At 41.7% G+C, this 17,689-nt stretch overlaps 1 protein-coding gene across 1 annotated transcript in view; it reads right to left on the reverse strand.

The window, feature by feature from the left end:
• The window catches only part of LOC149449767 (alpha-2-macroglobulin-like), a 124,129-nt gene that overhangs the window by 77,230 nt on the left and 29,210 nt on the right, over positions 1 to 17,689 (reverse strand). The window contains exons 11-16 of the mRNA XM_089692754.1: positions 14,016 to 14,183; positions 10,335 to 10,565; positions 7,529 to 7,595; positions 4,808 to 4,953; positions 3,000 to 3,149; positions 433 to 606 (exon numbers count right to left, since the gene is read on the reverse strand). Of these exons, the coding sequence (XP_089548880.1) occupies positions 433 to 606; positions 3,000 to 3,149; positions 4,808 to 4,953; positions 7,529 to 7,595; positions 10,335 to 10,565; positions 14,016 to 14,183 (936 nt within the window). The remainder of the gene's footprint in view (positions 1 to 432; positions 607 to 2,999; positions 3,150 to 4,807; positions 4,954 to 7,528; positions 7,596 to 10,334; positions 10,566 to 14,015; positions 14,184 to 17,689) is intronic.

The raw sequence follows: 17,689 nt of genomic DNA on the forward strand, positions 1-17,689 counted from the left end.
CCCATTTACAATGCAGTTAGCTGCAATGCACACATTTTCATGATATGAGGGGTGTTATGGTCTGCCACGCACTTTAATATACAAAAAAATGCTGCAGCCTTCTTTTTTCAAATAACACAGGACACTGTGAATGGCAGTGTACAGATACATCTACAGCTCAAAATACAAAGGAATACCATAACTGGAAAATACTCATTGTAAACTTTCTGATGAAAAGTTATATTTTAATATTGTTAGTTTTATATAGCTATAACACAGAGTTGAAAAACATTGGAATTCCCTCATAGTTTCTTAAAGGAATGATTTTTTTCTAGTTTGCACATTAATCTTGAAAAAGATCTGAAATTCCTTCTGCTCACGTACTTCCTGTGCTTTACTGACAGTCATAAGCTTCTAATAATATTTCTAGCCAGTTAGTGAATTTCAGCGTACCTGAAATATGGTGCTCACATCACGATCTCTCTCACGGAACCAGGGGCGAAAGATAGGTCCTCGCCTTGGGATAAAGGGAGGTGTTCGAAAGTCAGGTAATCCACAAGAATTGTCATAGTCCCGGATCCGATAGTCATAAAGTTCAGAATCCCAATATGGAAATAAATCATAAACCTTACAAAATAAAATACAAATAATGTGTTAAAAGCTGTATGTGAACACTGCCTTATACTTAAGCCAACCTCTTCCAATATCTTCAAATTAGCTGTGACATGAGACTTGGTTATGAGAAAGCTCCAGGTGCACAGGAAAGAACAACTTTAAAAATAGCAGAAAAATATGTAATGAATGCTGCCAGATGCTTCTTTTTGTATATTCTCCTAGCCTCTGGGCTATTCTTGCTATTGTCATTCTTCAGCTTCTTTCTAAAGCCTCTGGGCTATTCTTGCTATTGTCATTCTTCATCTTCTTTCTAAAGCCTCTGGGCTATTCTTGCTATTGTCATTCTTCATCTTCTTTCTAAAGCCTCTGGGCTATTCTTGCTATTGTCATTCTTCATCTTCTTTCTAAAGCCTCTGGGCTATTCTTGCTATTGTCATTCTTCATCTTCTTTCCAAAATGTACTTTTATGTGGCTCAAGGATGTATTCACCATTATGACACCAGTCTTCGATCTGTTTTTAGATAGGGGTTCCACCCTCAACAACCACAACAGCCATTGTTTGATCATATATTAGTCTACACTGACTTTTCCTCTCAGCTGCTGCCTGCCTCCTGCTTTAAATTTTGCCTTTCTGATCATATGTAGTCTTATCTGTTTGATGTGTTCTTAAAAACGGGTCTGCTTGGTTTTCTTACTATATTATTTCCCTGCTAACCTACACCATGAGTTTGAAAACAATTCTGTTTCTGGTTACTTCAGCTTGATCCTGCCAGCTATAACCAACAAGACAATTTTGAAGACTGCTTCCTGAGGGTTGTTCTGTAGCCAAACCGATCTGATGGTGCTGGTGAGGCAAGCCTTTATCAGAAACTGCACTTTAGTAGGAGCTTCCCTCAACCTGCTGGTGACACAGAGTCTCCCTGCTTGTGCACACAGACCCTGGAGCTGCACTTAAGTTTCAGCATGTCTACACCTGAACTCTAGTCCCAGTTTCTCTATGCAAATTCCTGATCTCCACACCATTCTCTTCGGTTCCTCTTAGACCCTACACATCTGTCCCAAAATGTCCCTGGATATCTACTATGCTCATGTCATCAGGTTCATTCCTGGAACCACCAAAATTCCAGAACAGGGGTAGACTGACCATTCGGGCATTGTCTGAGGGCCCAGGGTCAGTAGGGGGCCCGGGGAGAGGCTCACTGGGCACAATTCACTAAGCGGTATCTTACTGCATCCGAGTATGTGGTAGCATACCGCATAGCATTTTAAGAAAAAAAAGTTTGAATTCACCAAAAAACGCTACTAAAATACCACATGAGTTATTTTATCAAGTCATGCAGTATTTTAGTAGTGAAAACCATGCGTTAATGTTTCAGCTGTCAGCTGGGTTCCCGGGTGACAGCTGAATGTAAAAGAAAGAATTGGCGGCATATTAAAAAATAATTTAAAAAACAGCGTGGTGCCCCCCTCCATCCATACTAAGCCCTTTGGGTCTGGTATGGATTTTAAGGGGAACCCCCACGCCAAAATGTTTTTTAAAAATGGCATGGGGGTCCCCCCCAAAAACCATACCAGACCCTTATCCGAGCATGCAGCCTGGCAGGTCAGGAAAGGGGGGGGTGAGCGATCACCCCCCCTCCTGAACCATACCAGGCCACATGCCCTCAACATGGGGGGGTGCCTTGGGGCGGAGGGCAATGCTGGGTCAATGATGTCACAAGGAGGTGGGGCCACATGTGTGATGTCACTGGATGGCCCCGCTACTTACATATTTAAGAACTGTCAAGCCAGTGGAGCAGTCAGATGGCTGAGGTAGCAGTGACATCGTGATTGACGTTGGATCTACTTCGGGGGACATTCTTTTATTTTTTTCTTTTAATAAAGGATTGTCAAAGACTGTCTCCTGTCTTTTTCACACTACACTTTATTTTTGTGAATGGATAGCGAAACCATGTACCCCATACTCGTTCACATGGCAGGGGGGCGGGATCTGGAGGCCCCCTTGCTAAAGGGGGCATCCAGATTCCGATAAGCCCCCTGCCTGCAGACCCCCACAACCACTGGCCAGGGTTGCGGGGAAGAGGCCCTTGTCCCCATCAACATGGGGACAAAGTGCTTTGGGGGGCCAATTATCTCGTATTGCCTGGGTGCCCCATGAGTTGTCAGTCTGCCCCTGCTCCAGAGTGTAGTTTGCACTCCTGATACCCATGACAAACCAGGAACATGCAAAACTAGCCTTTACAAATATTTCTGAGGAATGTTATGTTTACTTTATTGACATATCTTTGCTTTCAGATTTTCTGTTTCATATTTAATTTTTAGAAACATTGTAACTCTTTTACTTATTTAGATTTATGTCATATATCAACTCTAGAAACTTCTTTCTACTAAAATCTTTTACTCACTTTGTCAGCGGTCAGCTCCTTGTCTGGTTTCATTAGCACCACACTCTTATCCACAACCCTGAGACCACAAAGAGAGTCAGGAGCAGCCTGAACCTGGACAGACACATCCGATCCTGGAAGGACTTCTTCAGGAGAGAACCCAAGTGAGACCTGGTAATGAGGTGCATTAATTAACTAGGTTGAACAATTGCTAAATTGGGCAGTGGTTGGGCTAAATATTAATTTCTTTTCCTTTTCTAAATAACCACAAAATTGTTTTAGTTAACAAATAGATTTAAATGCACATAGGTTGATACTATGTAAGTTTATGTAACATATTTTACAAAATTTGTTCCAACCACAGTTTTCCCTTGAAGTGAATCTGCGCCCTGATCATGCACACTGACCAAGCAGTAAAGGCACCTTAAACAAGCACTCATACATCTATGCAGCTATTAGTATTGTAGAGAAATTTCATTTTAAATGTTCACAACACAGGAACTAATATCTTAACTTTTTTCACTACCAACAGATCTTGGCGAGCTCTTTAATGTAAACAAACAGTGGGAAGTTCTAAGCTGTTAGAAACCACCAAAAACTCAATCATTTTTTGTTATCTTTGAAGATCTTTGAGAAGCAATAATCGTACATTACATGCTGCTGGAGGGGTCAGAAATTCTTGTTTTAAGATCCTTTAACTGCTTGAAAAGAAATAGGCAAATACTGTAGTTTAATTACATTGTAGATAATACCCCTGCACTGCTTCAATAGGTGTAATAAACCCCCTAAAAAGGTTTTTGGTTTTTATATAATACTGTGTTGAAGTAGTGCAATGTCTATAATCTGAGCATGGTAAATCAGACCTGGGCAAATTGCGGTCACAGAGCCACATCTGGCCCACAATGCCTCCACTGTCAGCATGTCACTCTGTGCCTGTCAGCTCCCTCATTGAGGAAGTTGACAGCTTCCTCAATGTGGAAGCTGACAGGTACAGAGAGGCTTGCTGACTGATGTCTGTGTGAATAGCTACAAGAAATAGAAAGATATCTTTAGGAGCTTATTGGTACAATGGGGAGGTTCAGTTCTGGTGGGAGAGTGTTGCCTAGAAGACATCCCGATGATCTCCCGCCACTCTGCCTTTCCAATCTCTTCCTGTGGTGGTGCCTGCATACTGGAAACCCCAGAAGCTGCGTATCTTCAACCCAGGTCAGGATCTACAAAAACCCCTGCTATATTGATCTCAGCCTCTCTCCTTCCAGTCACAGTGCTCTATGGAAGGCATTTGACAGGCCACGAGGATGTGTGGCCCCTCATCACCTGATTTATCCCTATAGTGGTGCACCGCTGTGCTGCAATTTCATGCAATTGCAGCGTGACCCTATTGAACTCAGTGGGCAAGTTTGACAAGTGGTGCCCCTTTGGTAAATTCCACAGCCCAAGTTAAAAAAGCTGCAGCCACGGCATGTGAACAGCCAAATCCAGCTATTTTTTTTTACAGTTCAAGTGGGCGGCCAGGGCCATTAAAACCAGAGCACTGCACCCATCTATACCATCTCCTGCCCGCCTATCTGAACGAGACCTGTTTCATGAGCAGTTGTAACTATTTTTCCTAGTGACATATGTTTATTTTCTATACATTTATATATTTGTGGACCTTCCAATACCAGTGTCTAGCAGAATCAAGTTCGCCCTCCCCACAACAGTCCCAGTTTCTCATGTGGTCCCAAGGGAAAATTATTTGCTCCCCCATGCTTTAAGTATACCCCAGCTAGAATCCTAATAAAGTTCACCACCATGCCGCTTTTGATGTCCATATTTAGAAAACTTACTTTATTCTTGAAACATTTTTGCACATTGTATTTTGCTGAGTCTGCCAATATCTCCCCATCGGGTAAAAAAATGTAGACAAGGGCACGAAGGGTGGAAGATTTTCCTGTACTTACAGGAAGCTTAAAAGTAGCCTTGCCATGTAGATCTGAGAGAGATAGAGAACACATTTAGGTTGTTAAGGTCAGATGCATACAAGCAATTTACAAAAAAGCCTCAAATGAAAAAAGTCAGTCTGTTCTTCTTCGGGCCTGGTTCAACAGGCTCTGGCATATGTCGATGGCATCAGTTTGACATCAATTTCAGACACTGCTGAGATCATTCAAAATTCATTGCAGGTGCACTTTATGTGTAGGTGACCTCCTTCTGACTTGCATTTGACCTGCTTCAAGCAGGTTTTATATTTTCAAAGACTTGCTGAGTGTGCAAAACTCATTGACACAGACCCTAAACTATCATGTAGCCTGTGACAGTTTTGATAGGTGCCAACATGGTAGTTTACTGTCTGTATCTGGCTTCAATACTACATTTTCTGACTTAGAAACTATTTACCTGCGTGACAAATAGTACGTTTGACAACTAGGCAACCTGAGTTTTCAGTTTCTTAGCTTGGCAGTTTTTTTAGCAAGGATACATACTGCACTGTCTGAAATTCCACTAGCTGAAGAAACCACAAGAAAAAGACCTTTATAAAAATGTGTAACAGCAAATACGTCAAATCAAAAATTACTTCACACTAATAACACAAATGATAACGCCCTATTCCCTAAACTAAAACTATTGCCTGAAAAGCCAAGGACATTCATTTTAAAAATACTGTGGAGTACATTTTTATCATTAAAGTGTATGCCCAGCCAAAACTTTTCTTGCTGAGTTTTAGAAGGGTTAGAACCCCAGTCAGGGCCCTACGAGATAGATTTATCCTCACTTCCTGCCCAGCTGACAACATTTAAACCAAACAGAAAATAAGGGGAACTCTCCAATAAAAACACAGAGACATAAACGTGTTTTTTTTTAGCAGAAATAGGGTAGAACCCCTGTCAAATACTCATTTCTGCAGATTTTTCCTGACTTCCTGTCTGATGAAACTATTGTCAGTAGGACAGGAAGTGAAGATAAATCTCTCTAATGGAGATCCAAATAGCAGTAGTAAAAACCCAACAGGGTTTCTAACCCTTCCCCACCCTATCCAAAACTAAAACTAAAGTCTTAGGCTGGGCACACACTTTAAAGGAGAAGGGGCTGTGCCCGCACTGCATGGGTTAACTGCTTGTTTTTGTCTAGGGGATGAGAGAACGGAGATATACTTACCTAATCTGCCGATCCTCCGAGTGCAAGACCGTTCCCTGCTGCTCTTGCCCTCCGCATGCTAGCGGCATTGTGAATGGAGTGTTTGTGACGTTATCATATCCACCGTTGGACGCAAGGGAGTTTTGGACTTGGGGGATCAGGTTTGTTTAACCTTTCAGTGCGCCCCTGGAAAAAACAGGCAGTTAACCCACACAGTACAGGCACAGTCCCACTGCATGGGAGAAAAAAAAATACATAGAGTTTAACCACTTGACCTTTGGAAGATTTATCCCCTTCCTGACCAGGCTGTTTTTTGCTATTCAGCGCTGCACTATTTTAACTGGTAACTGCACGGTCATGCGATGCTGTACCCAAACAAGATGATGTCCTTTTTCACACAAACAGAGCTTTCTTTTGGTGGTATTGGATCACCTCTGGGTTTTTTATTGTTTGCGCTATAAGCAAAAAAAGACTGAAACATTTGAAAAAAACACCAATCTTTTCTCATTTCTGTTATGAAAAATATCCAATAAACTGAAATTTCATCATAGATTTAGGCTAAAATGTATTTTGCTACATGTCTTTGGTAACAAAAATGCCAATAAGTGTATATTAATTGGATTGTGTAAAAGTTATAGCGTCTATATAAATTATGGAATAGGTACTGGAATGTACGCAGCTTTTACTGCCTATCGCATTTCTTGAGGTGCTAAAATACCAAGGCAGTACAAACACCCCCAAATGACCCCTTTTTGGATAGTAGAAAACCTAAACTATTTGCTGAGAGGCATGTAGAGTCCATGAAAGATTTTTTTACACACAAGTTTTTGGAAAATTACAAATATTTTTTTTACCCGAAGTTGACATTTAAATGGCAAATTGCTCACACGTTCCATCGGTATATTTGGAATTACACCCCAAAATTTATTCTACTACTTCTCTTTTTTAGAGCCTAGCTGCATACAGGAGCCCCAAATCCAATGACCCCTATGAAAGCCTGATGGTGCGTACATTCCTCATTTCACTTCCTCACTACCTATCACAGTTTCAGAGGCTCTGAAATTCCAGGATAGCACAACCCCCCCCCCCCCCAAGACCCCATTTTTCTCTTTTTAGGGAGAGAAGATTGCATCATTTCCTGTGCCTGTGTAATATAAACACAAGCACAGACTGAGCTCTGATTGGGTACAGCCGATCAGCAGGTCCAGGCCAAACATCATTAGATTGAATCTGGTGAGGGATCGGTGCTGTACCAAATCACAGCACCTCCGGGCCAATGGGCGCACGTGCCCTGCCTGAGAACAGATCATGTACATATATGTGATTTTGCACAGTGAGTCTGCCCTGTAGCAGTAAAAGTGCTATAGGGCGGAGTGCAACTAGTTAAATATCAGCTACTATTGGAGGGTTGGTCATATATTTATTTATCTCACCTTCGTTTGTTTTTTTAACATTGATTTCTAAAGAGCCAACGTCTTGTATAGATCCCATGTAAGTCACCTGTGCAATAAAAAAGGTATTATTTAACTGTGTGAATACATAACAATAAAAGAACATAAACAATTGGCTGCGAGTGCTGATTGGATGCTAGTTTTTCAGCATGTTCCTTCCACAAAAGCCAGTCCTTAGACCGTCTTCTGTCGAAAGGACAGCTGTACATTTAGTCCGAATTTGTATACGTGGTTCCTGCTGAACTGGCCAATATTTGGACCATGTGAATCCAGCTTTAGCACAATGTCTCCCTGACTGTATATCTATATTTATTTTGCAGTTAGGCTCTAAAAATACACATTTCTGGAAAGAAATAGTCTAATGACAAATCTTCAAGATTTGGAAATGAAAGCAGAGCTCCACCTTGCCTTTGTCCCCTGCTCCCCATTAAGGATTGGCACCTTTGGGGAGCAGGTACCCGAATTTGACAGGTACCCGCTCCCACTTCCGCTGCGATCGCCTAGGCTATCAGAAACGGAAGTTGTCCTCACCCCTCCCTCCCTGTAGTCTTCTGGAACACGTGACAGGTCCCAAAAGACTACGGGGCCATTCACAAAGTGCAGCGCTTCTCACACATGCGCAGTGGGCACCAGGCTGTGAAGCCTCGAGCTGTCACAGCTGGGTGCCCAGACTGAAGATGTCGGCACCAGGAAGAGAACATGGCCAGTGAAACCAGCAGTGGTGAAGAAACCACTGGACCAAGGGATAAGTAAGTGTCTGTATATTAAGTCAGCAGCTACAGTTTTTGTAGCTGCTGACTTTTATTTATTTTTTTTTAGGTAGAATTCCGCTTGAATGTTGACCCAGGATTAATTAGCTGCTTTTATCTTTATCTAATGCTCTTACACTTAACTGCATGGGACTCCTTGAAACCAAACAGAAGCCTTCAGTGCATGTAAGTCTGGCCATTTATTTTTATTTATTTATTTATCTATTACAGATACTTATATAGCGCTGTCAATTACACAGCGCTTTACATATATATATATTGTACATTCACATCAGCCCCTAACCCTCAAGAAGTGAACCAAAGGTGTTTTGTATCTCGGCAGGTTCAGCAGGGACTGGCTGAGATTCGAACCATGTATGGGCAGGCTGAATCAATCAACTTGGGTACAACCAGCCTGTCCCATTTTACATGCGACTATTGCTAGTGACTATTATAGCCGGTAGCAGTAATCACTGTGTTCTCCCAACGGGGACAGATCCCCCTGCTCTGCTCCCCCCATTTTGAGGACTTGCCTCTTCCTCAGAGCCAACCAAGAGGCAAGACCTCGAAGCGTGTTAGCCCATTGGAAGTCCATGGTTCCCGTTGCGGACAGGCACATAGTGTGGATTAGACAGAGCTGTTCTTTATGATGTCCTTTGACATAATTGTCATTTGTGAGTACAATACCTATCTTTATTTCTTTAATAAATGTTTTTTACGGTAATGCACTAGGCAACTCTGTTTGTTCTGTTTGTTTTCTTTATATCCAGTTCATTCAGACTTCCCTGGTCCGTTGAGGGCAGCAAGGAGTGCACATTCCAGGACATCCGAGATGTGGCCATAGCCTATGCTGAGTCCATCCCCAAGCGCAAGAGTATTTGGGTTTGCTGTTTTCGTAGTACAATAAATGTTTGCTTTTGTGTTTAATCCTCAAAGAAGGTCAAAAACATTTTGTGTTTGGAACCACTTTAAGTTTTCTGCATCAAATTGGGTAGCAATAAATCTATTCCCATGGGAACCCAGTTCCTTGTTTTGCTAGAGCAGTGTTTCTCAACCTTTTTTCAGTCAAGGCACCGTTTGAAGTTATGGACAGTCCCGAGGCACTCTTTAAAATTATGGACATTCTTGAGGCACCCCATTCTAAAATGGGGTGCCTCAAGACTGTCCATAATTTTAAAAGGGCACCCCATTCTAAAATATGAAAAACGATTCTTATAGTTTTATATAATGCAGCAACATCCACACATGTAGGACACCCAACACTAGAGGTGATTTATTCTTCCAAAGCAAATACACTTTTGCACACTAGTACTGACTAGTATTCCAGTGTTTCTCTTCTCCCTCAGTTTTTCTCCATCACTGAGATCATATGACCCCAGCACTGATGGAGAGGGGCGGGGGAGGGTCAAACTAGGATGCTGTGCTGGCAGCTGACACCCTCCTTATCAACTGATGATGCCATTGGTTGTGAGGATGCCGGAAGGCCGTAATGGTGCACAATGAAAACCTGTGGCTTTGTGTAACTAAAAGGCAGGCTCATTCCACCTGCTGGTTTGTATACAAGTTTTGGGAATTTTTTAGACATTTTTCCAAGGCACCCCTAAAAAAAACCTCAAGGCACCCCAGGGTGCCTGGGCACCCTAGTTGAGAAAGGCTGTGCTAGAGGGTTTATATCTGACTGGTTACTATGGAGGAAACCTGTACTCAGAGAAGCAGGGGAACCATTTTTGGTTCATTCCTGATTGGCTTTCCCTGATCTAAGTTGATTGTGATTAATTGACCTGGAACAAGCATACAGATAGTGAAGTCAGAACTCCTGGTCTGCATACTTAGGTATATTCAGCAAAAGCAGCATACATATTTTCTCACTACAGGTTTTGTGAAATGGAAATAATTTCTGGAAAATTGAAAAATTAGGAAGTCTGGTTGGTTGCTACAGGCCACAACTTCCCATTTCTTCTTTTTTATATTCAGTATATGTTGGCAGGAAAAGCTGAGTGTATTTCTTCATACACAGTACGTGATTAGAAGACTCTCACCAGGTAATGGAGATCTAGGTGTTCATCCTCCTCCTTCAGCTCGGTGTGATTGATGATATATTCCACCTGCACCTCCTGTTCCCCTCCACATGGCAGGACCTTGTCCACGGAGTGCAGCTTCAGGAAGCTCTTGCTTCTGGAGTAGAAGGGATAAAGTGAGAGGTGCGCTTGTCCATAGTCAGGCCTAATGAAGCCTTGCACATATTGTGGGTACGTCAGTCTTGTTTTTGTCTGTTGAAACAGGTTTATATAAGAGATTAGAAACTACAAAAAAAAAAAACTTATATAGACAGTAACTTCACTTTTGTTGAGAAAAAAAAAAGCATTCACCTCTGGGTGATCTATCTACTGTACGTTGCAAGAATTTTAAGAAAATCTGTTGCAGATTCCTACTTTTTGTTATTGTGAAGAAATAGCTGTTTGTTTGTCTGTGTCCATGTGCAAAGTGAATGTGAGTGGGAGTGACTTTAAAATGATCAATCAGCTGCTGTACTTGCAGGGCTCTAATAAGGAAAGTGGCAGGGTCTGCATCCCTTTATATATATATAAAGCTTCTTTTGGTGGTATTTAATCCCCACTGTTTTTTTCTATATAAATGAAAAAATACAAAAAACATTTGAAAATAACACATTTTTCTTTTCTCAAACATGTTTCTGTTTGAGAAATTTTGCAAATAAATAATCTTTCTTTAAAAAATTTAGGCCAAAGTGTATTTTACTATATTTCTTTGGAAAAAATAACCCAAATCTTTGTATATTATTTAGTCTGTGTGAAAATTATAGAGTCTACAAACTATGGTATATATATATTTTAAAATTGATCAGTTCTGATGTACTGATCTCATTTCTTAAGGCCAATAAATGCCATGACAGTACATTTAACACCCAAAATGACAGTCGAATGCATTTAGTAAGAGCCATGGCGAGTTTATTGAAGTTGTAATTTTTTGTCACAATTTTTTTGAAAATTAAAAATTGTTTTAATATGTTTTCGTACTGTTATCAGAATAGTTCAGTGTCACCATAGTGACCATCCCTGGGGGGGTGATTAGGGTTTTTTTTTTACACTGTTATTGCTTATTCACTGTGTTCACTGTGATAAGCAATAGTTAATTGTCATGAATGGCTTTCCATTCATGACAACTTGCTTTTGTTGACATTCTGTGATTGGCTAATGCTAATGATATGGCACAGGTGCTATGTCATAGCTGTAGGCCATTCACAGCATCACCACACTAAGCAAGATGTTCGTGAATGAAATCTATTCATGACAGTTGGTTTACATAATATCATGTGATCGCTATGATCAATCATGGCAATCTCACAATACCTCTGCCCAGTACCAAGCACCATGACCCAGCTCAAGTGCATAGGAGACATACATGTATGTTGCTGTGCCTGCACTTGTCACCCGCATGCAGTACATTTACAGTCAGTGGGTCGGCAAGTGGTTAATAACATTCAATTAAAATATGACTATGCCATATTACTACTAATTTTTTTTTGCTATTTTTTTCCTACAAAAGTGAAGTTACCCTTTAAATAAAATGTCATCCACCCAAAAGTAATTATTTTTTTTGGATATGCTGGGCAGTTTTTCATATGTCTCAGGAACTCCGCTAGCAAATTTCTGGTGTGCACAACTGCCATGACCATTAAAGAGTATATAAAGGCCATTTGTTTCTTTAGCTTCGAATAGTGTGAGAGAGTTAGAACCTAGATCAAGTTTTTTTATTTTTAATAAACCAATATTTGTTTATTGTTGTTGACATGCTTAGAGATAGAATATTAAAAAAGTTCATCCAACAATATTTAGAGTCCCCCTGCCTTGGGTCCCAGAACAAGGAATCAGAATATGAAATAGCAGAAAGAATGCTTGACCAATTGTAAATGTATCCAAAGAAACTTTAATAATCTATCATGGTGTTTAACTGATTCCCACCTAGGCCAATTCTGGCATTTCTCTCTCTTTCTCTCTTTTGCCAGAAAATTACTCAGAACTCCTAAACATTATATATATATTTTAGCAGAGACTCTTGAGAATAAAATGACAGTCAATTAACTTTTTTTACATCACATGATATTGCACAGCGATTTTTCAAACACATTTTTTTGGGGAAAAAACACAATATATAAAAGACAAAATATAAAAGATGATCTTAAGCCATGTAAATACATACCTAACATGTCATGCTTTAAAATTGCGCACACTCATGGAATGGCACCAAACTACGATACTTAAAAATCCCCATAGGTGACAGTTTAAACATTTTTACAGGTTGCCAGTTTAGAGTTACAGAGGACGTCTAGCACTAGAATTATTGCTCTCGCTATATAGTTTGCGGCAATACCTCATATGTGTGGTTTGAATGCTGTTTACATATGTTGGCGCAACCTACATATGCATTCACTTCTGTGTGCGAGCATGAGGGGACAGGGGCAATTTAATTTTTATATTATTTATTTTATTTTTACACTTTCCCTTTAACTTTTTTTGATCACTTCTATTCTAATGTAAACATCCCTTGTAATAGGAATAAGGCATGACAAGTCCTCTTTATGGAGATATCTGGGGTCTAAAAATCCCTACATCTCTCCTCTATGCTGGAAAGCATGAGATAAAAAAAAATGATTTTAGGCTTTCCAGCAAAACAAATGGTGGTGTTTACATCTGCCAGAGCCTCCCAGGATCAAAGAGATGACTGGGGATCATCAAGTCCATGGCCAACTCTATGCTAGCAGTTCTCTGGTTTGCCAATTGGACAGGAGGGCACGGAGAAGTGCTGTTGGGCGGTGGAAGGGGGGACGTCCCCGCCGTCTGCCTGTAAAAGCAATCCAGTGGCTAATCAGCCACTAGGATGGCTTTTACATTGCAGGGAATCACTGGCTGAAAAAAAAGATATCTGGATATATATCTGGATGATGCCTTTAGCTGCAGGTAGCATCTAGATATCTCCACTCAAGTATGTGACATCATGCAGGCAGCAAGTGGTTAAAAGAAAAACAATCAATAAGCTAAAAATACCCCTTCATCAGGACAAGATAAATATAAAAGAAGCAATATATCAATGATTTCATGTTAATATACATCAGCTTATTTAAAAATACTATATTATGGGTAACCAAAACTCACAAAAATGACTGGTCCGTTATGCATTAAATAATTATAAAAAGGACTAGATAATTTTAAAAAATGAACAAAATGGTAATAAAAAATGAAATGAAAAAAAGACCAAAAATTAATTTAGAGTAAACTAAACTGGATTGCATTTTCAAGTGGAGATGCCAACACTGGTAGTCTACATATTTTTCATTACAGATAAGCCAAATTACAATGATTAAAGAGAAGAAGCAGAGGAAGATTTCAGAAGCAGTTAAAGGGTATCTGTTAACGTTTAAAACCTGTACTTTAATATGTAATTGAATGCTCTATGTAAAGAATCTCACCAATGTGTATTATTATTATTATAAGCTATATTTGGGGTGTAGTTTTACCTTTTGGTTAGCTGTATTTCTTTGTTACATATACTTTATATGCTGTTTAGCATAGTGACAACAAGCGTGGTAAAGCTCAGACACATAAAGACTTGCTAAACATGTTTTAATCTTTACATGGTATATCATGTACTTAAAGTGTATGTGTATACTACATTTTTAAAGTAAACATATTAGATTTCCATACCACAAAGTTTTTTGTGCCCATCCAGCTGGTCGTATTCAAGATGAAAACAGCTATGCCATTGTCGTCTGTCACTGAGGTATCAATAATAACTTCTTCTGTGCTGGTTCTATTATAGAAATAAAGTTTCATGTCTTGTCTAGGATTATCATTAGCATCTGTTACTTTAACCTGGAATAAAACACAATGAGATGTAGCTGGGTAGCGTAGCAAAAAAGTCCATCAATGTCAACCCTCTGCTATCCTATCTTTAGTGTAATACTGCTGATCCAGAAGATGCAATATCTCTATCTCTAGGCAGCTTCCAAATGTTACACACAAACAGGGAGGTAAAGATGAAAGCAAATACAAAAGATACAATTTAATGCTTCTAGGTATTTACTAATCAATACATCAAGTTATTTTTAAGTGTATTTTTAACTGTAACTAATGTATGAACCTGAATTCAACATGGTATCAGCCCCTTGTAATCCCCTATACAGCAGCACTCATTTTGGGAGATGAAGGGGCAGCATTATGCTGATAGGACAATCCTCGCCGACTCTTCTCTGCCTTCAGCTCTCTACTCTCTCCACCCCCACCTCCAACCAGCACCTCACTCACTGCCCTTGAGATTGCCAATCACTTCAAAAACAAGATTGACACAGTTCGCAAGGACATTGCCGCAACTCACACGCCCTCTCAACCCATCCCCTCTCACACAGCTACCCCCTTATCCCCCCTCCCCCTCGACATAACCCGCAGGGACTTCATCGCTGCTCAAACTCTCTCCAACCCCCTTCACCCTCACTCAGCTACCCCCTCATCACCCCTCTCCCACGGCCCCACCACTGCTCTGACCTCCTCTTCCACCCCACCCTACATTCCTCATACTGAAGCTCCCCCCACACTCCGCACCTTTGACCTTACTACCATCGAGGAAGTCTCCAAGATCCTCTCTGATGCCCGCCTCACCACCTGCCCCCTCGACCCTATCCCCTCACAACTCCTACGAACTTCCTCCTCCTCCATCCTACGCTCCCTCACCCACATCTTCAATCTCTCCCTCTCCTCAGGCACTTTCCCCTCCCCTCTGAAACATGCACACATCACCCCCATACTTAAAAAGCCCTCCCTGGACCCCAATGACCCGAACAATCTCAGACCCATCTCCCTGCTCCCATTTACATCTAAACTCCTCGAGCGCCTAGTCTACACCCGCCTATGCTCTCACCTCAACGACAACAACCTCCTCGATCCCCTACAGTCCGGCTTCCGTCCCCTACACTCCACCGAAACTGCCTTACTCAAACTCTCCAACGACCTGCTAACCGCCAAAGCTAATGGCCACTATTCAGTGCTCCTACTCCTTGACCTCTCTGCGGCCTTCGACACAGTCGACCACCCCCTCCTCCTCAAAAAACTACACTCCCTCGGCCTCAGAGATTCTGCTCTCTCCTGGCTCTCATCCTACCTGTCACAACGCTCCTTCAGCGTTACCTATAATGCTACCACCTCCCCCTCACTCCCCCTCTCTGTTGGGGTCCCTCAAGGCTCTGTCCTCGGGCCCCTTCTCTTCTCCATCTACACCTCCTCCCTTGGCCAACTCATACACTCTCACGGCTTCAACTACCACCTCTATGCCGACGACACACAAATCTATCTCTCAACCCCCCACCTCACCCCCTTGGTCTCAGCCCGAATCACACACCTACTGAGCGACATATCAGACTGGATGTCGCTCCACTTCCTTAAATTGAACCTCTCCAAAACTGAGTTTCTTGTCTTCCCCCCAGCCCGGACACCACCCCCCATTGATTTCTCCATCACGTCCAACAACGCTACCATCAAACCCGCCCTGCAGGCCAGAGTACTGGGTGTCATTCTGGACTCCAACCTATCCTTTCAGCCCCAAGTCCAATCTTTAACAAACTCATGCAGACTCCACCTCCGCAACATCTCCAAAATCCGCTTGTTCCTAACCCCAGAAACCACTAAACAGCTCATCCACTCCCTCATCATATCACGACTCGACTACTGCAACTCCCTCCTCACTGGCCTGCCTCGCCGCTGGCTATCCCCGCTTCAGTCGATCCTGAATACGGCTGCCAGACTCATTCACCTTTCCAACCGCTCTGTCTCCGCCACCCCCCTCTGCCAATCCCTCCACTGGCTTCCGATTGCGCAACGGATCAAATTCAAAATCCTAACGCTGACGTACAAAGCTGTCCACCATACTGCCCCGAACTACATCACTGACCTAATATCCAAGTACCGCCCAGCACGCACACTCCGCTCCTCACAAGACCTCCTTCTCTCTAGTTCCCTGGTCTCCTCCTCCCATGCCCGCCTCCAGGACTTCTCCAGGGTGTCACCCATCCTCTGGAACTCCCTGCCCCAACCCATCAGAATATCACCTACTCTCCTCTCCTTTAGGCGCACCCTGAAAACCCATCTCTTCAGGGAAGCCTACCCCACCCCCTGCTAACTTGCCGACCTCCTCCACTCTTCCTACCACTCCATCCCCCACAGCTATCTCCTCCTGTGCCACCACCCCCTCCCTCCTAGATTTTAAGCTCGAAAGAGCAGGGCCCTCGATCCCCTCTAGTTTTGCATTGTATTGGTATTGTTCTGTCACATGTTCTGTCCCCCTTTGTAATGTACAGCGCTGAGCGAACTATTGGCGCTTTATAAATACTGTATTATAATAATAATAATAATAAATGTGCTGATAGGAGGAGCAAGTAGAGTGACCAGAGAGACAACCTCATCAGTATAATGCTTCTTCTTTATTGTCAAGTCAACAGGCTAGATGTGGTAAGAGGACACTGCTGTATTCCTTAACTCTTAAGTGTTATCATCCACCTACTGTAACTGTGCTGTGTTATGGGGCTTTGTACCTCTCAGGACAGCAGGCACAAAAGTACAAATCCTTTAGCAGGTAACACAACTCCCTTATATGTATTTTATCTCTGTATTTAGCTGTTTGCCTGGAGTACAGCTTTAACTCCCCTTAGTAGTTACATTAATTCTATGGATCACTTACATTATTATATACTGTAAATGTCTGAGTTATATGAAGGGTATAAATAGAAATGTAGGTGTAAATCAATTTACTTTGGAACTAAATGTCATTAATATATTCACAATCACTGGTCACTAAATAGAAGTTTGAGGCTTCTCAAATTGGTGTCAAATTGATGCTATCAACCCAAGTCCAGAGCTTGTCTCAAGCTCATGAGAAAAAAGAAGTGCGGAGTATGTTAAGAGTTCTCTTTCAAAGAGGCACCATGGCAAAATCCACAGGTTTAACATCAGGGATAAACAGTAGGGGCACAGAACTTCACAAACAATTAAGAGTTATGGTGCAGACATAATGCAGTGACAGTAGCTAAAGTCTACAAGTGAATTTGAGAGTGAGAGGAAGCAGTGCTTGCCTCGGGTGTAGTCATGAGTTGGGTGTAGTGGCATTTGGGCATAGTGGATAAATTGCCTGCTAAACAGGGAGTCCAAGTTAAATCTAAAATGATCCTTTTCTCCAAAACTGAGGATGGAGTACATGATGGTAACTATGAGCAACAATAACATAGAGTAAAGAACAGAAGAAAGGAAGGAAAGAAAAGGCAAAAGGGAAGTAAACGATGTGATGGTCCTAATCGGTAGAGGGAAAGAAGGAATGAAAATGAGGTAGGTCCATG

Source organism: Staurois parvus, unplaced genomic scaffold (assembly GCF_062004578.1).
Source record: "Staurois parvus isolate SC_StPar_1 unplaced genomic scaffold, SC_StPar_1.0 ptg000604l, whole genome shotgun sequence".
NCBI lineage: Eukaryota > Metazoa > Chordata > Amphibia > Anura > Ranidae > Staurois > Staurois parvus.